General features: G+C 40.6%; 1 protein-coding gene and 1 pseudogene across 1 annotated transcript; one reads left to right on the top strand and one right to left on the bottom strand.

Moving 5' to 3' along the window:
* Positions 1-11,089: 11,089 nt before the first annotated feature.
* Positions 11,090-13,606, top strand: LOC122009758 (annotated as a pseudogene).
* A 334-nt stretch (positions 13,607-13,940) lies between these two features.
* On the bottom strand, positions 13,941-15,389 carry LOC122009757 (purine permease 3-like). Its single transcript, XM_042566037.1, has 2 exons — positions 14,543-15,389; positions 13,941-14,397 (listed from the first exon to the last, which is right to left on the bottom strand). The coding sequence occupies exons 1-2, from the start codon at positions 15,302-15,304 to the stop codon at positions 14,056-14,058; spliced, it is 1,104 nt and encodes a 367-aa protein (XP_042421971.1). The 5' UTR covers positions 15,305-15,389; the 3' UTR covers positions 13,941-14,055.
* Positions 15,390-23,759: the final 8,370 nt, after the last annotated feature.

Raw genomic sequence — 23,759 nt, 5'->3', positions numbered from 1 at the left:
ACACCAGACTAAAGCCTGGCCAAATTGGAATTTGAGTAAAGAAAAACTTGAACAAGAAAGAAAGAAACATTAAAATTAACTGTGCCTGTGATTTCCCTCACTGATACAAGTGAAACAGGAGCTCCAAAGTGCCTTAAATTTCATCAAATGATTGTTGTATTCTTTTAGTTTGATCCAGCCTTAGAAGTGAAACAAAGCTTTGCTTTCATAGTCTGGAAATAAGAAAGAATGTGCCTGGCTTTTTTACCACTCATACAAACACACACACACACACTCACTGGAATCATGTCATGTAATGGAACAAGGACTGAACTCAGTTTTGAGTCTTTGCGTCTCGTGAAAAATTATTGAGGCTCAAACCAAACAAATTTACCTGGTCCAGAAAATGACCCCTGATCCAGTTTGGACCATGCAGCAAAACTTTGTCCCTAAATTGGAGGTAAAGCAGATGTTGCAAATGACTGAGCACATCTGATGCTGTTTTTTCAAGATAAATTGATTGATTATAAATATTGTGATATCTGAATGAAAATATGGAGCCCATTGGTCTGCACCAAGAAAAGCAGGTGAGAATGAAACCTATTGATTGAGAACAGCGCATGCCGTGGAGAGCGATGTATGGGAGCTGAGCTTGCAGTAGGAGGACCACAACAGGTTAAAGCCTGATATAAAATGGAGATCATATAATGTGGACCACAGATCAACGGCTCCAATGATCTAAACCTCTATCTATGAGCGAACGAAAAATCTATCGAGTAATTCTCTTCAAATTTATCTCTGAATGGGAGCAAGTAATTGGTATCAGAATGCATTCATTTCTTGCCTGTCTAAATCTACCTGAGTTTTGAGTTCCTGCTTGTTCCAATATAATAAATACTTGGCCATGCAAATTTATTGGCTGTCCAAAACACTGGTTGGATCTTCGTACACTCTTTACCTCCTTTATTCTTTTATTGTTTGGGGGGGGGGGGAATGAGGAAATAATGATACCGTACCGAATTATTGAGCGAGTTAAACAAATAAAGCTTGAATATGTAACTTTATGCCAGGTGCTCTCATGCATGCGTGTTGTAGGGTGAATTATTGATCAATTTAATGGCCTTTTTAATCAGAGAATAAAATTAGATTTGCTTTTCCAATCATATACCACTACTCTCTTTTATACATCAATATACCAAGAATTTTCGAGTGGACCTAATTTTCCATTGATGTGGCGAATGGTGAAGGTTCCATATAACAGGATCAAGGTAAAAGCTTGATCAAAAGCGGAATTATATGGAAAGGGTAGCAGAAAGTCAACATTGGTTAGGTGACTAATCCGACTCCCTCAGTCTAGTTACCTGGCTCCCTCAGCATTTCGAGAGGTACATTTTTTGATTAGCTGGTGAATGTGGAGGTACTTCCTAAGCCGAGACAAGTGGAGGGTTTGTAGAAACTTTAGAGATCCCAACAAGATTTACTTGAAATATTACTATCCCTTATCTCAAATTGACCAATTGGTAAACTTGATCTCAGGCTACGAACTCATATACATGTTGGATGTATATCAAAGTTATTATAAAATCCCTCTAGCTATGGAAGATCAATTCTACTTCGGCAGGAGAATTGTTGGACCATTGGTGATCAGCTAGAGGAAGGTGAATAGTCCTACAATTAAAGTTAGAACCAATCTCATACTCTGAAACTTTGTAAGGGCACACAGTTAATTTATTAAAATAATAAAACATAAATAGAGTAAGAGACATAGTGACTTTACCTGATTTACAACCGGAAATATTACTAATCTAATATAGTGGAAGCTCAATTAGAAAGGTCTCCTTCGTTGAAAGCAAAGTAGTCTATTACAAAATTCGACATCTCAGAAAATAGATAAGAAAATGATTACAATTTGTGTTTTTTTAACTCCTAGCTCCATGGTGTTATGTATAGCATTCTAGGAAAAGTTACCGTTGTGCTGACGTGGCTTGGAGGCGCCTCCAATGCCATCCAGGTGCCCTTAAGGTGATAAACTTTTATTCACGTTACAACAGTTCTTCAACGGCTCTATCGTGTTGGAGATGCCTCCAATGTGTGCCTCGGCTACTGTTCATCCGAGGTGTCTTCAGACCATCAAAGATGCCTTCAGTACTGCTCATCTGAGGTACCTCTAGTCTGATCCGAGGGTCCTTTAGCACTTTTTTTCTAAGAATGATTAACTCCCATTGTTAACCATTCTTCACTCCACTCGCTTGGGTGATGCTCTGGCCTTTCAGAGTTAAGTTCATTCGATTCCAATTCCGACATTTTCCACGAGCAGGTTTCCTCCTCATCTTCTTGTCCCCCGAACGCTTCACACATGTCTTCTCATACACAGATGTACTCTTCCCCAGCTTTTCATTTCTCGGATGCACCGAGCTCGTCAACTTATTTCTCGTGTCATCCTTCTCGCTCGTTGTGTCTTTCGCTCGACTTCTTGTGTTCCTAAGTCACTACACACTTAGACACAAAGGCATCAGACATATATGATCTACCTTAACTCTGTTGACCATATCAAGATTAACTCAGGATACTTATAATCTCTCCATTTTTTATGTGTATTAACTCAAGTTAAAGTTTGGATAAACAAACAAATAAAATTGGTTAGAACATAACGTTTTGCATTTAAGTACAAAATAATCACATATTGTAATTAAGTATAACATAGACAAAAAAAATTGTAATTAAATCCTCTTCTAAACTTAATACCTATCTTTTCTCCCCTTTTGATTACATAAAAAATAAGGAAAAAATAAAAAAATAGTATTTAGAAATTTACAAGAAATTTCCTAGGGGTTGTTCACAAATAATCAAATATTTTATATTTTTATCAAAAACATTTTTTATTTTATAATAATTAATTGCATATTTGCTAAAAATAATTTTAAAATTATTTTTAATTTATAAAAAAATCTTGAAAATTTTTGTCAATGATAAATAAAAGCATTTAGTTTAGGAAAAAAAATTTCCACGAATATACTTGATGTGAGGGAATGGTAGAGCCTCCACATGTGCTCCACAAGAGTCAACATATCTGCTTACATGGAAGGCAAAAGTCAAGTCAAGGATAGCTCAGTTGAGTAAGACCGGCTAATACTCGTGACTAACTGTCTGCCCGGTTATCACCTGAGCTAGGCACCAAGGCAATGCCACTCCCAACCGACCATGCTTGCCCATACATCACTTGAGGCAAGCCCTAGGGGCAATGCTACTCCCGACTGGTCGTGCCCGCTTGGACACTGTTGAGTCACACACTAGGCAAGGGTGTACCTCATCTGAAAGACCAAATAGGGTAAGGGTGCAGGCCTGGGGTCACTCGACCGACAAATATCAAAATCATATACCTGGTTTTTTGGTCAGTTATACAATACTTATGAGGTTCATTTCTCATGATCTTAAACCAAAGTAACCAAAAGCCCCCAAATTCATATGCATAATTAATATACCTCGAAACACCTATCATTAATACATTAAAGGCAGCAAATCATTACCATAATACAGGAAGGTGTGAATGCCAATGAAAAAAGATTATTAATACAGGAGAAGGTCAAAAGTCATCATATGATCATTAGAAGGTTAAAGATCATCAAATGATCCTTGATCTTTGCGTATAGTTGGGCTACCATTTCATCTTTTTTCATTCAAAGGTTGCTGAGTTGGTTTCGGTGCAAATCCCATCTTGCAAGTTTAGCCTCCGAGGTTCCTTCATGTAACTTTAGGAACTTTTCCCAAAGTTCTTTAGTGGAGTCATAGGCGTTGATCCGATTGACTTCTTAGGGTGGAAGTACGTTCAGTAGGTGGAATTCCTCTCTCTCGTTTGTTATGAAGTCATTATGTTACTTCTTATTCCAATGATGCTCTTCTTTTTCTTCTCCATGCTAATCTTTGGGTACTACAAAATTATATTTAATTATTAGTAAAATATCAAAATCTATTTTTAAAAATACCTCCATTCGGCGCTTCCATAACACAAACTCTCCCCTCAAACTTTGGTAGATAAATACTTGGTTCGACCATCTTCTTGTTACTTGAGTCGTCAATTAGTCCTTTTGAAGTGGTTAGACTTTGATACCAATTATTGGACCATTGGTGATCGACTAGAGGGGAATGAATAGCCCTGTAATTAAAGTTAAAATCAATCTTTTGCTCTGAAACTTAGCAAGGACGCACAATCAATTTATTAAAATAATAAAAACATAAACAATGTAAGAGACATTACAAATTTACTTGATTTGCAACCGAGGAGATTGTTAATTCAAGATAATGGAAGCTCAACTAGAAAGGTCTCATTCGTTGAAGGTGGAGTAGTTTCCTACAGACTTTGACAACTCAAAAAATAGATAAGAAAATGATTACAAGTTGTGTTTTTGAACTCCTAACTCCAAGGTACTATTTATAGCATTCTGAAAAATTTTACCGTTGTGCTAATGTGGCTTGGAGGCGTCTCTAATATCATCTAGGGGGCCCTCAAGGTGATAAAATTTATCCATGTTGCACCAGTTCTTCAACATCTCTGCTATATTGGAAGTGCCTCCAATGTGATACGAGGCACTTCAGCTACTGTTCATCCGAGGCACCTTCAGTCCATCGGAGGCGCCTTTAATATCATCAGAGTTGCCTCTAGTCTGATCCGAAGCACCTTGAGCATTGTTCATCCGAGAATGGTTAACTATAATTGTTAACTATTCTTCACTCCGCTTGCTTGGGTGATGCTCCAATCCTCCAGAGTTGAGCTCACCTGAACTCAACTCCGACCTTCTCCTCGAACAGATTTCCTCTCTGGCTTCTCGCCCCTCAAACGCTTTATATGCATCCTTCTTGTCCACCAATGCACTTTTCCATAATTTTTCATCCCTCAAATGCATTAAGCTCGTCGACTCATTTCCTGTGTCATGCATCTTTCTTACTCATTGTGTCTTTTACTTGACTTTTTATGTTTCTAAGTCCCTACACACTCAAACACAAGGCATTAGACATACAGAATCTATCTTAACTCAATTGATTACATCAAAACTAATTGTGGCTGCTTATAAGAACAACACTCAACACATTATATATTTCACTGCTCATCTTTTGAAAGACATAGATATACCACCTTGGAGAAGCTAGCTTTAGCTTTGGTCATGATGGCTTTAAAACTACGACCACACTTCCTATCCTATCCCATCATCATACTCACTAACACCACTTTACGATAGAAATAAATAACACTAAGGCCTCGGGATGACTTATTAAATGGACAATAGAGTTGAGTGACTATGATATCCAATATCAGTCCAAAATCGCCATCAAGGCACAAGCGTTGGCTGATTTCTTAATTGAGACTCCATGTTAAGAATTGAAGAAAACTTGGAGGATCCTTGTAGATGGGTCATCCATTGCATCCATGAAGCTAGGTAGTAGAGTAGAGGTGTTACTGATTTTATCCTGGGAGGAGATCTTGCAAATAATCATACAACTAAACTTCTAAGCCTTCAATAATGAGCCAAAATATGAGTCTTTGTTAGCCGAGTTCTAAGCCGCCAATAGGTGGGTGTCTCTCGAGTTGTCATTCACTTGGATTCCCTACTAACTACACAATAGCTAGAAGGAGCATTCGAGAAAAAAATGAATGACTCCGAGATTATGCTGCAACTTTCAGAAAATTAATAGTTGAATTTCACAAGGTTGTCATCCAAAATATACCTCGAGCCGAAAATCAAAAGATCGATGAGCTCACCAAAATTACAAGTGAAAGTGTAATTAACTGACTAGTGAACTCCATTTGTTTCCTTTCTAAAGGAGGGGAACCTTCCTGACCACTTTGATCAATCCTGACTTCTCAAAAGGAAGGCCACCCGATTCACTCTAGTTGGAGATTACTTATACAAGAAGGTTTCTCCAGTCCTCTGCTCAGATGCCTTGGCCCCGAAGATGTTGAGTAAGTCTTCATGAGATCCACGAAGGTAGTTGTGAAATCACATAGGTGGTTGGATGCTTTCCATAAAAGTCCTACTAACGGGATACTTCTAGCCAACTTTACAAGTAGACACAGCTCAACTAGTTTGCACATGTGTTAATTGTCAAAAGCATCAAAACATCTCCCGTGACCCTGTCGAATTATTGAAGGAATCCTTTATGTCCTACCCCTTTAGTGAATGAGAGATGAATATTGTTGGCCCCTTCCCAACATGACCTAGCCAAAAGAAGCTCCTTATGGTGGTGGTTAACTATTTCTCCAAGTGGAAGTAAGTTGAGCCCTTAGCCCAGATAATGGAGGAAGTTGAACAAAAATTGCTATAGAAGAATATCATATGTCGGTATGACCTCCCTCATAAATTAGTATTGTACAATAGTCAATCCAAGGGTGCAAGTTTAAGGAGTGGTGTGAAGGCTTTGGTATTTAGCAAATCTTCACTTCTGTCACTTACCCCCAAAGTAACAGGCAATCAAAGAGATCATCCAAGGTCTCAAGATCAAGCTTGATTATATTGGTAGTAGTTGGGTAGAAGAGTTGCTGGATATCATTTGGGTTTATAGAACTATCTGTAAGTACCCCGAGTAAGTTTTGATATAATTAACCAAGTTAAGTTAGGTCTTATGGTGTTTTAATCCTTATGTCTAAGTGTGCAGAAACTTAGAAACACAAAAAATCAAGCGGAAAAGATAGTAGACGAAAAGGATGGCACGAGAATTGAGTCGACGGGCTCAATGTATCCGAGGGATGAGAAGCTGTGGAAAAATATATCGATGGAGCTAGAAGGATTACCCAAGAGACCGAAGAAGGAGCTAGCATCCAGAGAAGGTGTCAAATAGTCAACTTGAGGCTGACTGATCTGGGCGTCCGGACTAGATGGTCCGGGTTCTCAAACCGTCCGAGCACCTAGACAAGATGGTCCAGGAGCCTGGACCACCAGGGTGCCTAGCGGACACCTTGTCACAGTGGATCACTCTTTGGGGTTTACGTCAACAATGGTCTGAGTGCTTGACATGAAAATTTTCATCTTCAAGTTGTTGTGAAGCCATTGTGTGGAAATAAAGTTTACCACGCTGGAGGTGTCAGGAGTTGTCACATCAGCAAACGGCTAGTTTCAACTAGTAGACTATAAATAAAGCTACGGTCTTCTTCATTCAAAATAACACACTCTATAATCTTTCTTATTTCAAACTTTTGTACTTTCAATGTTGTAAGAGACTTTTCCACCTTCAACAAATGAGAACTTTCTACTGAAATTTTAACTGCCTTGAATTAGCAAACTTCTTGATTGCAAACCAAGTAAACTTAGAGTGTTCTCTTACTTTTTATGTTATTATTTTTTATTAACTAATATGTGTTTGTCTTTGCTAAATAGAAAGCAAAAGAAGTGTTTAATTCTAACTTGCAAGCAATTCACCCCCTCTTGTCGGTCGCACGGGACCAACACTATCCTTGGGAAAGCACAAGGATGACTCCTTTCCATCTGGTCTATGGAGGAGAGGCACTTGTTCCCGTTGAGATTAGTGTGGAATCTACCCAAGTACAAGCCTACGATTTCGACAATCCTAACAAGCGATTGCTTGATCTCAATTGGATCATTGAAACTCGAGAGAAGGCAACAGTGCAATTCATAGCCTACCAATGACGAATGTACCAAACTTGCAACAAGAGGGTCATTTCATGTACCTTCTATGTTGGGGACTTTGTATAGAAGAAAGTCAAGCTCGTCAGTGATGTCGGGAAGTTAGAGTCTCAATGGAGAGGATCCTACTATTTGGAGGACTCAGTTGGCAAAGAAATCGGTCAACTATGGGCAGCTGTGCATCTATGATCTTATCGCATTTAAAGACCTTAGGTATTTGTTATTTTGTACTTTATCACAAGTACTTATTTACTTTGTATCTATCCTCTTTCATTCAGTAGTAAAGATTATCTTTCCCTTCCTAAAACACTTGGGTCCTACATTGAGTCTATGTGTACTCCCACGCAATCGAAGACACTCAGGTTCAAACACTTGAGTCCAAGCGTGCTCCCGCACAATTGAAGTTACTATGGCTCTTACACCAAGGACAAGTGTGCTCTCACACAATTGAAGACGGTTGGATCTACCGAATGTCATCATAGACTCAGAGCCCTTTAACCCTCGTTACTCATCACTGACCACGCCCTATCTAAAAGAATATTCAAAAGTAAGGGTTTTCCATTTCATTTCAAAATTTGACTAAATACATCATCATAGGAAACATCTTGCATTTACACCTACGTAAAATATTTGGATGCAAAATAAACAGAATAAAAATATCAACCACTAATTTACTGGGGATAATGGGTCCTACTAATTGAATGATTGTTTTACTATATGAATATAATTTAATGAAATATATATATAGTCATGAATAAAACTACAGTTTGAAAACGTTTCTATGTCAACATGTGATACTACCTGCTCATAAATGTTTCAAGAGCTATAACTTGAAGAACATTATGGTTGCTGAATCAAAGAGTCAAAGGATGGAACATCCAATTTTGTTCACTAGGAAAGGAAACAACAGGTTATACCTTTCCTGAATAAGGAAGCAACTCATACACAGAATGGGTGGACAAGAATTTAGAAATGCAATCATGAGATAGTCCAATATTAGCCTTTGAAATCCTCAAATTTGACACCTGTGAGGAAACATTTGTACATGAATTGGTTGGTCTAACAGATAAGTAGTGAGTCATATTAGCTGAAACATATGCAGATTTTAAAGTAGTAGAAAGAGAATCCTTTAATGGAGTTTTCTTAAAATCGCCAACAAATGAGTGGGGATGGAGAAGAAGATCGAATTACTCTTGGTCATTCAATTCACAAGGATACACGCTTCTACATGATTGGGAAAAAACCCATGAGAGACTCATCCAGATGTACCATTATCACGTTCAAACCTACAAGGGTTTCCGAAAGAAATCATCGATGTAGTGGGTATCGGATGGTAGGGGCTTCCCCTCAATGGATCTGGTCTTGGCTCCTGACGCGGGTTTAGGAGGCAATGGAGTTGGCTTGGGTAGGCAATCAAAGAGGAAATAGGCGATGGGTCAGTGGGCGTGAACCATAGAGGTGAAGGGCGATGATGTTAATTACCTTGACGAAGGAATATATCAGAACAAGCACTGAAGGATCGGTGACCTAGGGTTTTAGCAAATGAAGTGAACGGACTTAGAAATTATAAGTGAAGGGAAGAAACCTAAACACAATGGCCACCTTCTTCAGATCACAAAGGGAAGAAATCTTGACGGTATTCCTTGATGGTGTTGTAGATTGGGGAAAAAGAGGCTCTTGATAGGTGAAGTGAGTGTCGGGAAAAAAAATTACCTTAGGATTTTAGCAAGGGTATGAATAGAAAAATATTAACCAATTATATTTATTATTGAAGGGAAAAATATTTTAACTGGTTCAACTTATTACTTTAGCACATAGAAATTATAAATTCTATTTTATGCCTTATTACTTCATTGAATAAATAATAAAATATTATGTAAAATTAAAAGTAAAACTCATGTTTTTAACATATGAGTCTAAAATAATATTTACTACGTCAGTTTTATAACTGAAGTTAATTACCATATATTACTTCGTAATTAATAATCGCTGAAGTAACTAGTGGTGAAGTCTATCACCAAAATTCTATTGGTAGTCAGACCAAAACGCACTTCAGTCAAGTCGGTTAGGTTTAAGTCTCCTTTGACTAGATTCAACGGGGAGGCTTGTGATGTGGAGAATACTGAAAGTCCCCATGTGGCAGGGTCAAAACAAAAATCGAGCCCTTGGTGCAAAGTCAAGCGAAGCTGTATGTTAAGAGTGCAGAAAGTCAACATTAGTCAAGGAAACACACTTGTCTCCCTCAACTTCCACGACCCTGACTCCCTCTGTCTAGTCGCTCGACTCCCTTAGCCCGGTCATCTGACTCCCTCAGCTTAGTAGCCTGACTCATTTAGCCCGGTCGCTTGACTCCCTCAGCTCAGTCGCCTAACTCTCTCAGATCAGTTATCCAGCTCCTTCAGCCCGGTCGCCTGACTCCCTCAGCTCAGTCGTCCAACTCTCTCAGATCAGTCATCTGACTCCCTCAACTCGATATCCAACTCCTGTAGCTAAATCATCCGACTGCCTTAGCCTGACCGCCTTACTCTATCAAATCAGTCATCTAAGTCACTCATGTGGTCACCTGACTTCATTAGATCAGTCATCCAACTCCCTCAGCTTGACATTCGACTCCAGCAGCTCAGTCATCTGATTCCCTCAACCAAACATTCGATTCCCACACTCAGTCATCTGACTCCCTCATGTTAGTCACTCGACTCCCTCAGGTTGGACTTACATCTTACGTGACTCGTTGAGTCATTGCCCCTGGCAGACGCAGACAATATAGTCATTTTCTCCTCAAGGACGTGGGCAAAGTAAGCTTTCATCTCGGAGTACGTGGGGAACAGGAAGACATAGTTATGACTCTATAAAAGGTCACCCGCCTTTACAAGAATAGAGACGCACACACAACTATCTGAACTCCTCTACTACTTCATCTTCTCCTAGCCCCTATGCTAATTTGAGCGTCAGAGTGGTCATAGCAAATCCAATTTCGATATCCATTCTAACCTCTTATCAATTTTTCTATAGGTTCTTTGCGTAGCCCCCTCACCATCATGTAACTTGCAATCTTCTCCGCGACGGTTGCTCTCCACTGACTCATTAGATCGGGGTCTCAGACATGAACACCCATTTTATAAATTCTACTTAAATATTTTTCTTTTACCAATAGATCAATATATAGTTCATGTAATCAACTTTTGGGATGATATTAGTGTGCATATGATAAGTATGATTAGGTCTATAATAGATTAAGGTCCAAAGCTAAATCATGTATGGGTAGAAACAAATGATGATACACAAAAAGATGCACCATATGTTGCTTATCAATAGCTTATCATATCTCCATGCCCCTTAGTATTTGCCATCATCACTCCTCTCTTTCTTAAAAATTTGATAGAATTTTTATTTGGAAGCAATTTATTTTCATCCTTTAATATTATTTATTATCTAGAAGGTTTTTTTTGTTTTGTTTTTTCCACCCCCTCTTTAGGTCTTCAACCCTTTGCACTGCAAAGCCAAAGCTTTTCCTTTCCATCTTTATGAATACATCCTCCTCCTTGCTCTTCCACCGTTCCACCCTCTCCAGGGACTACGTCCTTTGAACATGTCCATCTTGTGAAAAGAAGTCGCATTTGGATGAGGTGGGAGGGAAGAGGGAGAAGAAGGGCCTTCTCTCCATAGGAAAGTTTCCATCTTTACCGCTTTCTTTGTGTTTTATCTTTCTCTATGGCTCCAAGCTATGACTATGCCTCTTCTGTCCTCCTCTGCGTCGAGGACAACAGTTGCATCCTGGGCTTCGATGACGACGGCTTCGGCGCAGAGGAGGATAATCAGATTATTTGTCTTTCTGAAGCACAAAGGTGCCGTTTTAACGGAGATCCCTTCATCATTTTGCCGCCGCAATCGGATGATTACTTGGGTGTTTTGATTCAGAGGGAGTCAGAGTATATGCCGAGGGAAGACTACGGTGTGAGGTTAAGGTCTGCGGCATTGGACACCTCCATTCGCAGAGATGCAGTGGATTGGATTATGAAGGTAGATTCTTCTACAATTCTGGCTGTCTTTGTATTTGCTCGGAGTCTTTTTCCTTTCCATCCCTTGATGACTTCATGTGCTTCTTTTGATTGTTTACTCAGTTATTTGCGTCTGGTGGTTTCCTGTTGCATGTGTTGCTCTATATGTTACTGTTCTTATATCTAAATCTTGATCTCTACATTTTGATAGTTTCGTTTGCTTGAACATTGTCCAGGTCCATGGGCATTATAATTTTGGGCCTTCGAGTGCCTACTTATCTGTGAATTACTTGGATCGGTTTCTCTCCAACTATGAACTTCCTGTAAGAACATTCATGTATTCTTTGGTACCTTTAGTTGTCATCTGGAATCATTCATCTAATTGTTGATGTCACATTCTATGGCTCTGATTGTAGAAAGATAAGGCTTGGATGACACAGCTCCTATCTGTAGCCTGCTTATCCTTGGCAGCCAAAATGGAGGAAACTGAAGTTCCCTTGTCATTGGATTTGCAGGTGGCCAAGGTTTCAAGTTAAAACTAAGCCGATAATAAATCCCATTGATATGAGCTTCACTGTCTTTGTTTTTTTCCTTCTTAAATAGGTTGGTGAAGCCAAATATGTGTTTGAGGCTAGAACTATTCAGAGAATGGAGCTTCTGGTTTTGAGTACCCTTAAATGGAGGATATAAGCTGTAACTCCTTTCTCTTTTATTGATTTCTTCCTTCACAAATTTAGTGGTGTAAGTGTGCTAGATAAAGTGGCTGTCTCTCGATCGATTGCACTCATATTGACTATTATTAGAGGTAGAGTTCATCGAAGCTCTAAAATCTGGAAATGATTTTATCATCTTAGTCCATAATATCATAATTCCTAGCAATTATAGAAGACTAAAACCTAATGTCTAAGTCTGAAGCTAATTAGTCATGCAGGAACTGATTTCTTAGCATTCAGATCTTCTGAAATTGCTTCAGCTATTTCGCTGCTAGTTCTAGAAACTGTGGATATTGAGAAAGCAGTGGCTGGTTGCAGCTATGTTTCTAAGGTACATGTTTCTAGTATCTTTATGTAGACGATTGCTTAATTTTTGTTCTCTTAACTAGCAGTTTCATGTTTGATGTACACTTGTAGTTGTTTTATTGCATGAAGGTCTATACTTTGATGAAGTGTGGTTTGCTGCAGGAGAAGGTCATTAGATGCTATGGAATGATTAAGGATGTGGAATCGATGAGTATTAGCCAGCTTAAATATGACAATATCTCATTTTTCTATACGCCACAAAGCCCGATCAATGTTCTTGATGCTGCATGCTTGAGCTATAATAGTGATGAAACGAATGGTGAGTCACAGAGAAGCAATCCTAATTCTTCTGGTAGTAAGAGAAGGAAAATAAGCAGGACCTGAAGGAAGCTTGCAACCAGTTACTCTCGGAGTAGTTTAGTTTCACATTTTTGGTTGGAGGTTTACACTGGCAATGACCCTGTAGAACATCCCAAACAAAAGGATAGAAGCCTTTGCAACCAGTTAATCCAAATTCATGTGCTCTCGAACAAGTAGATGTCATCGACCAAATTGATCATTGAATGAGAACTTGGAGGAGGACTTGGTTTGCTTATAAATCTATTAACATGAGTGCATGAAGTTAGACTACAGTAATTGTGATCTTGCAGTTCTTGTTTATGTCAACCATCATTTTAACCCTTTTTGGCTGTAGACTCTGGAGTAGGTCAAAACCTCTCAATCAGACGCAAAATCAATATCTAGTGGGCAGAAATCAGAAGCTTTTTTACTCTTGATTTTTTTTTTTGTAAGAAAAGGAGCAGTTCCAAAGGATGGTGGAAGCAATCTCTCATCTTCTTTTGATTCTGCTATCTTTTCTTTTCCTTTCGGCCTCATCCTTTCAATGTATACTGCATGTATTTCCTAAGATCCACTGTGTTGTAACTTGAACTTTTTTCAATTGTAATTCATGATGCTGAAACGGATTTTGCTGTGAGAATGGAGCTTGTGAACAAATATGCAACATAATTGTTTTGCTGAAGTAATCATAGTACTCTGCATCAGCCTTTTTCTCGATGAAGCTGTTGTGGTTCAGGTATCGTCTTCCTTCACAATCATTTCATTGAAAATGAGCAGTCTGGTCTGCCACCACATGATTATGGTTCAGCCTTTAACGATAGCTAAAGATTTTCTTGTTTATTTCAGAGGGAACTTTTTTTTCTTTTCCGTTTGCTGGCGCATTCTGATGTGTGGCATTCATCAGCAATGCATTATCTGATCTCATATAAAATTTCTTCATGAGTTGGATTTTTGTTTGGATTGGTTGAGAACAAAAATGCAGGGTACCCCATACCATTTATCAGATAACGATGAACAACAAATTCTACTGAAGATTGACGAAGCCATTAATGATTGTTTAAGCACGATTTTACAGTAATTGAAGGCTTAATTTGCAGAGACCTCAAGCGTTGGTTCCAGCATCGTCTCATTCTTCTTCTCCTTTCCCTTCTTGTACTCTCCGTAGAAGTAGGAGGCGAAGCCCCACAAGGACAACGCCAAAGCCACTCCCTTTTGTCCACTGAATGGCTCGTGCAGGAAGATGACTGCGAAAACCTCTGTTATGGGTAGGCAAACCGCCAATATGATCCCGGCGAGCAGTGCAGAGTCGTAGAAGATGGTTCCGATCGTGCCCAACAGTAGCAACTCGCACAAGATCGCGGACCAAACCAACACCATGTAGTACTTCAACTCCCCGAGTCCAAAGTCTTTCCCTTCTCGTCGCATCGCCTGCAAATGACAACATTTACAGTGGCTGTGTAAGAAAAATTCACTTTGCAGTTTGCCCCCGAGAGTTTGATGGAATTTTAGATTCGCCCTCCTGATGTTTTGAAAAAGAAATAACAAATTAACGACGAGAATGATTCCAGCTCACTTGGAAGTCGTTGTTGGCGATCATCCCTACGGTGCATAGAGCGGTAGCGAAGATTCCGATCAGCAGTTGCAGCTCCATCGCCAGCGTGTAGCTCACCGCCCCCTGCTTGGCAGCTGCCTTGGCGTAGGTTAACTCCACCAGGGGAAGTACCAGGCCGTAGAGCGCCGCCGCCGCTAGCATCATGAAGAAGCCCGCGAAGTACTCCTTGCTCGACTCCCCCGGCGGGCGATCCCCGTCGGCCGCCATCCCCAGAAGCACCGCCCCCGCGATGAGCAGGGCGACAGCGTTCAGCGAGTATGACGTGAACCTCTGCTTCACGATCGCGAAGGCGAAGAGCGACGTGAAGGCCAGCTGCGACGACACGATGATGGAGGAGGTAGAGACAGGGAGGTAGGCGGCGCCGTAGGCGTAGAAGAAATCGTCTAGGCCCATGAGTAGGCCCAGTACGGCGCCGGCGATGAAGACGACACGGGACGAGAGGCAGAGCTTGGGCCGCGGTGCTGCTGCGGCGGCACTGAGGCGGCAGCGGTAGAAGTAGGAGATGGCGAGGGGGAGGAGGGTGAGCGGCCAGGCAGCGGTCTGGAGCCAACTGGTGAGCCACTTACGGCTGCCGCCATGGAGGTAGTAGACGCGGATTGTGATCGCGGCACCAACGCCGCCGGCGATCAGACTGGAGAAGCTGAGCAGCCGGAGAGTGGTCTTCAGGCGTTTGCTGACAATCGGCTTCGTTTGCGACAGCTGCTGGGATTCTTCTACCTCCATGGCAATCTAATCTGCAGTTTGATCAATCTGTTACATATACTACAAGCAACAGATTGAACTGAGCATGTGGATGAGATAAGATGCATAAATACATTAAAGCTGCTTCCATTATTGACCTTTCGACGATTTTTTTATTGACTTTCAGACCATGTAATTTCGATAATTTACTGAACAGAGTAGTCAATTTTTTTTTTTTAAATGCCCAAACCGAGTATTCTACTTTCATATTTACCGGAATACGTACCTAATTCTCGTTATAACCTTTCTTCACCAGCAGTCGACTGTCACTCGTCAAACTTTCCGTGTTCTCATTGGTAGTCTAATAAGCTTGTAAGAAAACCTTTCAAAGTCGTACCAATTCTAAAAACTCATAGCTATCAAGTGAAATTTATGTCTAAGCATGATTACACTCCAGAAGATTTAAGGAGTCCAATGAACTTGATTTAGAGTGTTTTGAGATGCCTAACCCCATCATCAAGTTTTGGACAATATTCATTGATGACAAGTCTATACCATTTAATGAGTTTCATTCAAGAAGCTCTAGGAAATGAAATGATCTTGATTTGAAGTGATTCTAATATTTCTAAGTCCAACAAGTTTTTTTTTTAAAAAAACTTGTTGATGGCCCTACGATATCTAGAATTTCAAAATCTTGCATAGTTAGAACTGGGAGTCTTAAGAACCTGTCTACGATGTTGGTGAGTAAGTATGATAGGTCTAAACTTTTTAACAAGTTTGTGTCAAATTATCTCAAGGTTATGACGATTTAAAAATTTACATATCTCAATTTAGGTTGTGGAATCTAAATTTGAGAACATGGTTACACTTAGGATACTCTCAGGAGTATAATAGTCTTAGTTTGAAATGATTTTGAAGTTTATAAGGTCATTAATAAGTTTTGGCCATAACTCTATAATGTCCAAACTTTCAAAATTTTGACATGGTCTCAACCAAGAAAGTCCTAAGAATCATTTGATGGTGTTGGTGAGTAAGTATGAGAAGCTTAAAGCCTTTAATGATTTTATATCAAATTATTTCAAAGTTGTGATGATTTCAAAATACCATATCTTTGTTATGAAATCTAGGTTTGAGGGCGCAATTACACTCAGGAGGTTCCCAATAGTATAATGGTTATAGTTTGAAGTGATTCTAAAGTTCCTAGGGCCATTAACAAGTTTTGGCCAAAACTTGTTATAGTCTCCAAAATTTTAAAATCATGACATGGTCTACCAAGCGAGTTTTGAAAACCCTTTGGTGGTATTGGTAAGTATGATTGGTCTAGGCCATTTAATAAGCTTGTGTCAAATTGTCTAAAGATTGTGAAAATTTTAAAAACCAACATCTCTCAATGTAGGTTGTGAAATCCAACTTTGAGGGCGTGACTATACTTAGGAGGTTTCCAAGAGTATAATAGTTCTAGTTTGAAGTGATTGTGAGGTTCCTAAGATCATCAACGAGTTATGATCATACAATGCCTATTAGGATTGAAAAAATTTAAATATTTTCATAATAGTATAATATTGTCCACTTTGGATCTAAGTCTTCATAGTTTTATTTTTTGTCTTTATCCAAAAGGCCTCATACCAAAAAAGATTTTTTTTTCCTTATAAGCTCATGATCTTATCAATGTGTTTTTAATGTAGGACTTTGTTTACAATCTTGTAACCCCAATAATCCCCTCGGCCCAGCAATAGATCACGAGGACAGAGGATTTCCGGTCGAGCGGCTATCCCGCTTGGCCCGACAGCAGATAGTATACGGGAAGCGGCTATCCTGCTCAGCTCGACAGTAGGCAGCACGTGGATAGTGGAGTTCCGGCCGAGCGACTATTCCTCTCGGCCAAGCAACAGACATAGCAGGATATCTTTCGACATCCTTTTGGGAGCGTGTGTCGCTAACAGAAGGCATGGTTAGACAGAGGATCGTACGACGGAAGTTTCCACTGTCACTTCAGAGATATGTTCGGCCCGTTAAGGTACTGTGTTAGGGATACTTTATTGACACGTCTATGCGTGCTCACCTTGGGAAGTGTGCCCGTATGCTTTCAGAGCTCTACATAAAGGGGGGTCCAAGCATCGACGGAAGTATGTGTTATATGTGATATCTACTATTGCGCTACAGTCTTCTTATTGCTCCAGTCTTTACTTCGCCGGAGACTGACTTGAGTGTCAGAGCACCATCGTCTGGGACCCCTTCCCTGGCTCGACACTGACGTCATTTGTGTGCCAGGTTGGAGCGAAGTCCACAGGAGGTCAGTGGGAGCGCCACATCCCTAACATCAATCTCATCAAATTTCGGATAGGATCATATTTAGCGCCATCTGTGGGAACGTCATCTGCATCCGAGCCTGGAAGATGGAGGACGTTGGACGACGAACCACCGTGATGCTCACTCAAGAGGAGATGGAGATGCTCGTTCAAGCCCAAGCAGCAAAAATGATCGAGCAACAACAACAACAAGCGTTAGCCGATCGACTAGCACCGCAGCCTGCAACATCGACAGCCAATAGGCGAGCATCACAAGAAGACCAAGCAGAGCAACTCTCCGTATGGGGATAGAACCGAAGGCCGATCGACACGTAGGGGGAAGCGCCACCCACGCCGCTCCCCTTCCATCGAGCTTTGTTTCATACCCCCTCGGAGATAGCCCAAGCTGTAAAATACGGTGCCCAAATAATAATTAAATAATAAAGTTAATGGACGAATAATTTTAACGGAATTTTTAGAAATTTTTGGGGATTTAATCGGAGTCATAGGGCGTAGTTTGAGGGGATAAAATTATAGGCTTTGGAAAAGGTCTGTTTAGAATACCTATTTATTAGGGAGTTGATTGAGCAATAGACTTAGGTTTTAATTTCCCTAAACCTAAGTTCAAAATTATATAAAAACCTAATTTCCCTCTTCTCCTTCACCGCCGCATCTTCCCCGAGCCCTCATGCACCGCCGCCTCGCCCCTTCCCTCTCGGCCAACTCGCGCGCCGACTCCTCCCCGAGCCCTCACACGCCGCCACCCAAAAATCCACCACCGGTCCTCGTCTCTGTTGAGCCACGGCCGCCGGACACCACATCCGGCAATCTCTTCTTCTCGCGACCTCCCGCAACCCAGTTGTCGGCCCTCACGCAAACGCCAAGATGCCGTCGGCTCTTCCCTCCCGTTAGCATCCGGACGTCGACGCCCTCTCCTCACGCCAGCACCCGAGACGAGCCCCAGCCGCCGGTCTCCACCCTTCCTTGCACACGAGCAGCACAGGCGACGGCCTCTTCTCATTGCCCTAGCGCCAGTAGCCCGATCTACTGCCACCTCCGGCCGCGATGAGAGCTTGCCAGCAAGTACACCTTTAGGTTAGTATGATTTCCATGAGGTAAGGGATAGATGCTTAGGAGAAGTGGGATATGCCGATTGGGATGATTGTTTGGGATTGGTTGCAGTTTGATTTCCTTCTTGCTGATTTTGCTGGATTTGTTGGTGGATTGAGTCTTGATTAGAGTTGCTTTTGCCTTTCCCTATTGTTTCTGGAATTCCCGAACAGATTCTGGTAAGCTGCAGATGATGAACATGTTGATCCTCCCTTTTGTTTTTAAAATCTCGAAATGGCTTTTTTTTGATATATTAGGCTTCAATTGATGATCTCCTTGTTGTGGCCAGAGTTCTGTCCATTTGGTTTTAAGGAGCTGTTTCTACGTCTAGGTGATTTTCTGATTCGTTGACAAGATTTATATTAGTAAGTTGTTTTCAGTGATGTTACTCTTCTGCTTCAAGATGACAGCTGGGTTTGTGGATAAATTGGATGGTTGTTTATGCCTTGTTATTAGTTATTTTGCTTCCTAAGTCATATGGAAATTACTGGTTCGATTCAGAAGGTTAGTTAAATTCAGAGTAATATTGTGTAAACCTAGTTGTTGTTTCTCTATGCCCTGTGAAGTGATTGGTTATGTTTGAATTTGAGGAAACTCTAGGTCCTATTCAATGTTGCTTTGACTTTCAATATAGCTGTGGATTTTTGAGGTTTATTCAAGGGTTTTCGATGTGTTACATGGTGACTTTCTGGATCGTTGTGTGTTGTTGAAGTTCTGGAATGGTGTGGATTTTCTAATTAAGGATTTATTGATTGGATTAATCGAGGTAAATCGACAATTAGTGTTGACTAATAATCATTGCGATGGAGGGTTACCTTATCGGTTTTGGGAACTAGGTTTAGTTAGTTGATATATAGCATGATTAATTAAACTGTACATCATGTGATTTGCAGGATTTTGATTCGAGACGAGCATCTCGATGTGGGATTAATTAGCACGATCTACATCTAAGGCGGGTACTTCTTGCTTTGCTTTCTTTTAGTACCTTGACCTTAGTGCATGAATTATTTTGGATAAGGATTGTTTACCTTGACTCCACTCTTACTTTCATGCGCTTGATACTTCCACGCAATCTTTGAGAAATTCGTTTCTATATCCATACAGTCTCTTCTTGTTGTCCATAATCCGTAGCAGATACTAAATATCATATTTGGATACTTTAACTGTTGTTTATTTATGTACTATATTGAGCATGCTGGCTTCATGTAGCATACCTGTTTCTGCTTATATATATATGATGACTGTTGCATTGTTCGCATCATGTCATTGCATGCATGCCGCATCCTCGGCCACTCGAGAGAGTGGTAGCTGGAGTTGATGCCGCTTGTCCTGTCGTGCCGCACTCGACCACTCGTGTGAGTGGTAGCTGGAGTACGAGCAGCAGGGACCCCATCACAGATGTAGCTAGTTAGCTATTATGCAACTGTCCCCTCGGCCACTTGTGTGAGTGGTAGCTAGAGTGGTGTACAGTCTGTCACTGACCCGACCTTTCGACCATACAGGGGTCATGGTGCAGAGAGGTGGGCGGGAGTGACCATCCGTGCATACGCTGTTATTATATTTGCTTGGACTGCTGTTGTTTATATATGCTGTTATTGCTTATTTACTGCTGTTGTTTACATACACTGTTATTGCTTGTGTATACCTTGCTTGTTGTCTCTGTAGTTATGAGTAGTACTGTAGCAGATTAGTACCAGTTCTGTCCTACTATACCTAGCCTAGGATATGGTTTCAGGTATAAGTGCTTATTTTGGTTCTATTGTAGTATCTGCTATTTCTTTTATGAAACTGTATACTCTTGGCTCACTTTCTAGTTATATGTTATGTTCATGCACTATCTCTTTCCTTACCCGCTGAGTTCCAATACTCACCACCTCGCAAATTGGTTTTCTTTCGCTAGGTAACAGATAGATGAGTCATGGATGCTTGGAGAGTCTCGGCTGCCGGTCCCACGTCACACTCGAGGATAGTTTCTTTTGGGTCTTGTCACTGTTTGGATGTATGTTAGTTTTGCGTATTTAGGTTTTGAACAAGTCGAGGTGTTTTTAGAGTCTAGTTTGGTGGTTGTAGGTAATTTAGTTAGTGACTTTATCGGTCATACATTTGTTTTCTTTTGTGATTTCCGCTGCGTTTACATCCAGCCGTGTAGGCTGAGTATTTATCATTCTGTCTTCCGCTGTGTGTGTTTCTATTTTGTTCCAGCCGTTTAGGCTGATGGTTATAGATGGTGGTTATCTGTTATTTCATTTTGTCCAGCCGGATAGGCTGAGTATACTAAACTGCGTGTTATGTTGTTTCTATTTGTGCATATATTCCAGCCGAGTGTGGCTGATGTATATTTTGTATGTAGTAATGTTTCATATTGTCCGCCGTACAGGGGAGGTGCTGTCGAAATTTCTTCGGACAGGGACCCCCCGAGGTGTGACAATTAGTGGCATCAGAGCTTAGGTTTTGCGAAGCCTATTTTTATGTTTCAGATTTTACGATTTGTTTTTGTGTTTTGAGAGTTTCGAATTAATCTGATACCAATTTTGTGTTTTCAGTATTTTGGATTTCGTATTTTGGATTCCCGAATGTTGGGTTGTGTTTTCGGATTTTGATCTTGGTTGATTTATGATTTTCGGTGTTCCGATTGTTTTGTTCTCCCTTTGTAAGTTGACCCCTTGATGTGACTCGAGTCTTGGGACCCCGCAGCGGCAGGACATCTCCAAGCTATAGGAGGTATGTTTGTAAATTGTTATCATACGTATTTATTAATACTTGGGTAGTTATTTATACCATGTATGATTTGTGTTGTGTTAGTCACTTGTTAGATCAGATATGGTGATATGTTGTCTGTTGATAATCTATTAGTGGATATCGTTTTACACAACGTCTAGATGGGGCAATATCTAATTTTCAGATACCTTATTAGTGGATATTAGACTTGATGGTCCATTATTTATTCTTTGATGTTGATAGTAACTTAAAGAGTATAATGCCTTGATATTTATGGAGTTGGTAATTTTAGTTGAAGGTTAGATTACAGACTTTGTGCCAGTGATCTTATGTTTAAGTATGTTTGTTGTACGGACATGAGGAGTCCTTGAGATTGCTATTTAGGTTTACAGTGCCCTAGATACTTTTATGGACCCGATGTATAGAGGGTCGATTTACTCGTGTTGGTTTAGTTAGTAAAGGAGTGATTCACTCTTATTAGCTTGATCAGTAGGAGACCGACTTACTCTTTCAAAGGTCAAAGGCTCCCTATATATATAGCAATTATGGAAAGGAGAAATGCAGAGGATGATATTGCGAATTTTGAAGTCTGATTCTTTGTGTGTCAACAAGTGAAGGCAGAATATCAGAAGTGGTGCAGTGGAAGCAAGCTGAGTCCATAACCCACAGAAGCATCCTTTTCGGATAAGGATTTGATCATGATATTATGATGGATTAGTATATGAGCATGTTGCTCAGTAGTTATCCTGGTACGAGGAGCTGTGAGTTGAGTAGTAAATTTGGGGACCAAATTTTTATTAGTGGGGGAGAATGTAAAATACGGTGCCCAAATAATAATTAAATAATAAAGTTAATGGACGAATAATTTTAACGGAATTTTTAAAAATTTTTAGAAATTTTTGGGGATTTAATCGGAGCCGTAGGGCGTAGTTTGAGGGGATAAAATTATAGGCTTTGGAAAAAGTCTGTTTAGAATACCTATTTATTAGGGAGTTGATTGAGCAATAGACTTAGGTTTTAATTTCCCTAAACCTAAGTTCAAAATTATATAAAAACCTTATTTCCCTCTTCTCCTTCACCGCCGCATCTTCCCCGAGCCCTCATGCACCGCCGCCTCGCCCCTTCCCTCTCGGCCAACTCGCGCGCCGACTCCTCCCCGAGCCCTCACACGCCGCCACCCAAAAATCCACCACCGATCCTCGTCTATGTTGAGCCACGGCCGCCGGACACCACATCCGGCAATCTCTTCTTCTCGCGACCTCCCGCAACCTAGTTGTCGGCCCTCACGCAAACGCCAAGATGTCGTCGGCTCTCCCCTCCCGCGAGCATCCGGACGTTGACGCCCTCTCCTCACGCCAGCACCCGAGACGAGCCCCAGCTGCCGGTCTCCTCCCTTCCTTGCACGCGAGCAGCACAGGCGACGACCTCTTCTCATTGCCCTAGCGCCAGTAGCCCAATCTACTGCCACCTCCGGCCGCGACGAGAGCTTGCCAGCAAGTACACCTTTAGGTTAGTATGATTTCCATGAGGTAAGGGATAGATGCTTAGGAGAAGTGGGATATGCCGATTGGGATGATTGTTTGGGATTGATTGCAGTTTGGTTTCCTTCTTGCTGATTTTGCTGGATTTGTTGGTGGATTGAGTCTTGATTAGGGTTGCTTTTGCCTTTCCCTATTGTTTCTGGAATTCCCGGACAGATTCTGGTAAGCTGCAGATGATGAAAATGTTGATCCTCCCTTTTGTTTTCAAAATCTCGAAATGGCTTTTTTTTGATATATTAGGCTTCAATTGATGATCTCCTTGTTGTGGACGGAGTTCTATCCATTTGGTTTTAAGCAGATGTTTCTACGTCTAGGTGATTTTCTGATTCGTTGACAAGATTTATATTAGTAAGTTGTTTTCAGTGATGTTACTCTTCTGCTTCAAGATGACAGCTGGGTTTGTGGACAAATTGGATTGTTGTTTATGCCTTGTTATTAGTTGTTTTGCTTCCTAAGTCATATGGAAATTACTGGTTCGATTTTGAAGGTTAGTTCAATTCAGAGTAATATTGTGTAAACCTAGTTGTTGTTTCTCTGTGCCCTGTGAAGTGATTGGTTATGTTTGAATTTGAGGAAACTCTAGGTCCTATTCAATGTTGCTTTGACTTTCAATATAGCTGTGGATTTTTGAGGTTTATTCAAGGGTTTTCGATATGTTACATGGTGACTTTCTGGATCGTTGTGTGCCGTTGAAGTTCTGGAATGGTGTGGATTTTCTAATTAAGGATTTATTGATTGGATTAATCGAGGTAAATCGACGATTAGTGTTGACTAATAATCATTGCGATGGAGGGTTACCTTATCGGTTTTGGGAACTAAGTTTAGTTAGTTGATATATAG

Source organism: Zingiber officinale, chromosome 8A, assembly GCF_018446385.1.
Source record: "Zingiber officinale cultivar Zhangliang chromosome 8A, Zo_v1.1, whole genome shotgun sequence".
NCBI classification, from domain to species: domain Eukaryota; kingdom Viridiplantae; phylum Streptophyta; class Magnoliopsida; order Zingiberales; family Zingiberaceae; genus Zingiber; species Zingiber officinale.
The sequence above is the reverse complement of the archived record's forward strand: the minus strand, read 5'-3'. Positions and strand labels throughout refer to the sequence as shown.

Excerpts from the sequence above, each read along its gene's own strand:
- LOC122009757 (XM_042566037.1), bottom strand. The coding sequence starts at position 15,304 with ATGGAGGTAGAAGAATCCCAGCAGCTGTCGCAAACGAAGCCGATTGTC. Across the intron at positions 14,398-14,542 it reads TCGCCAACAACGACTTCCAA|GCGATGCGACGAGAAGGGAA; the intron begins GTGAGCTGGAAT and ends TGTCATTTGCAG.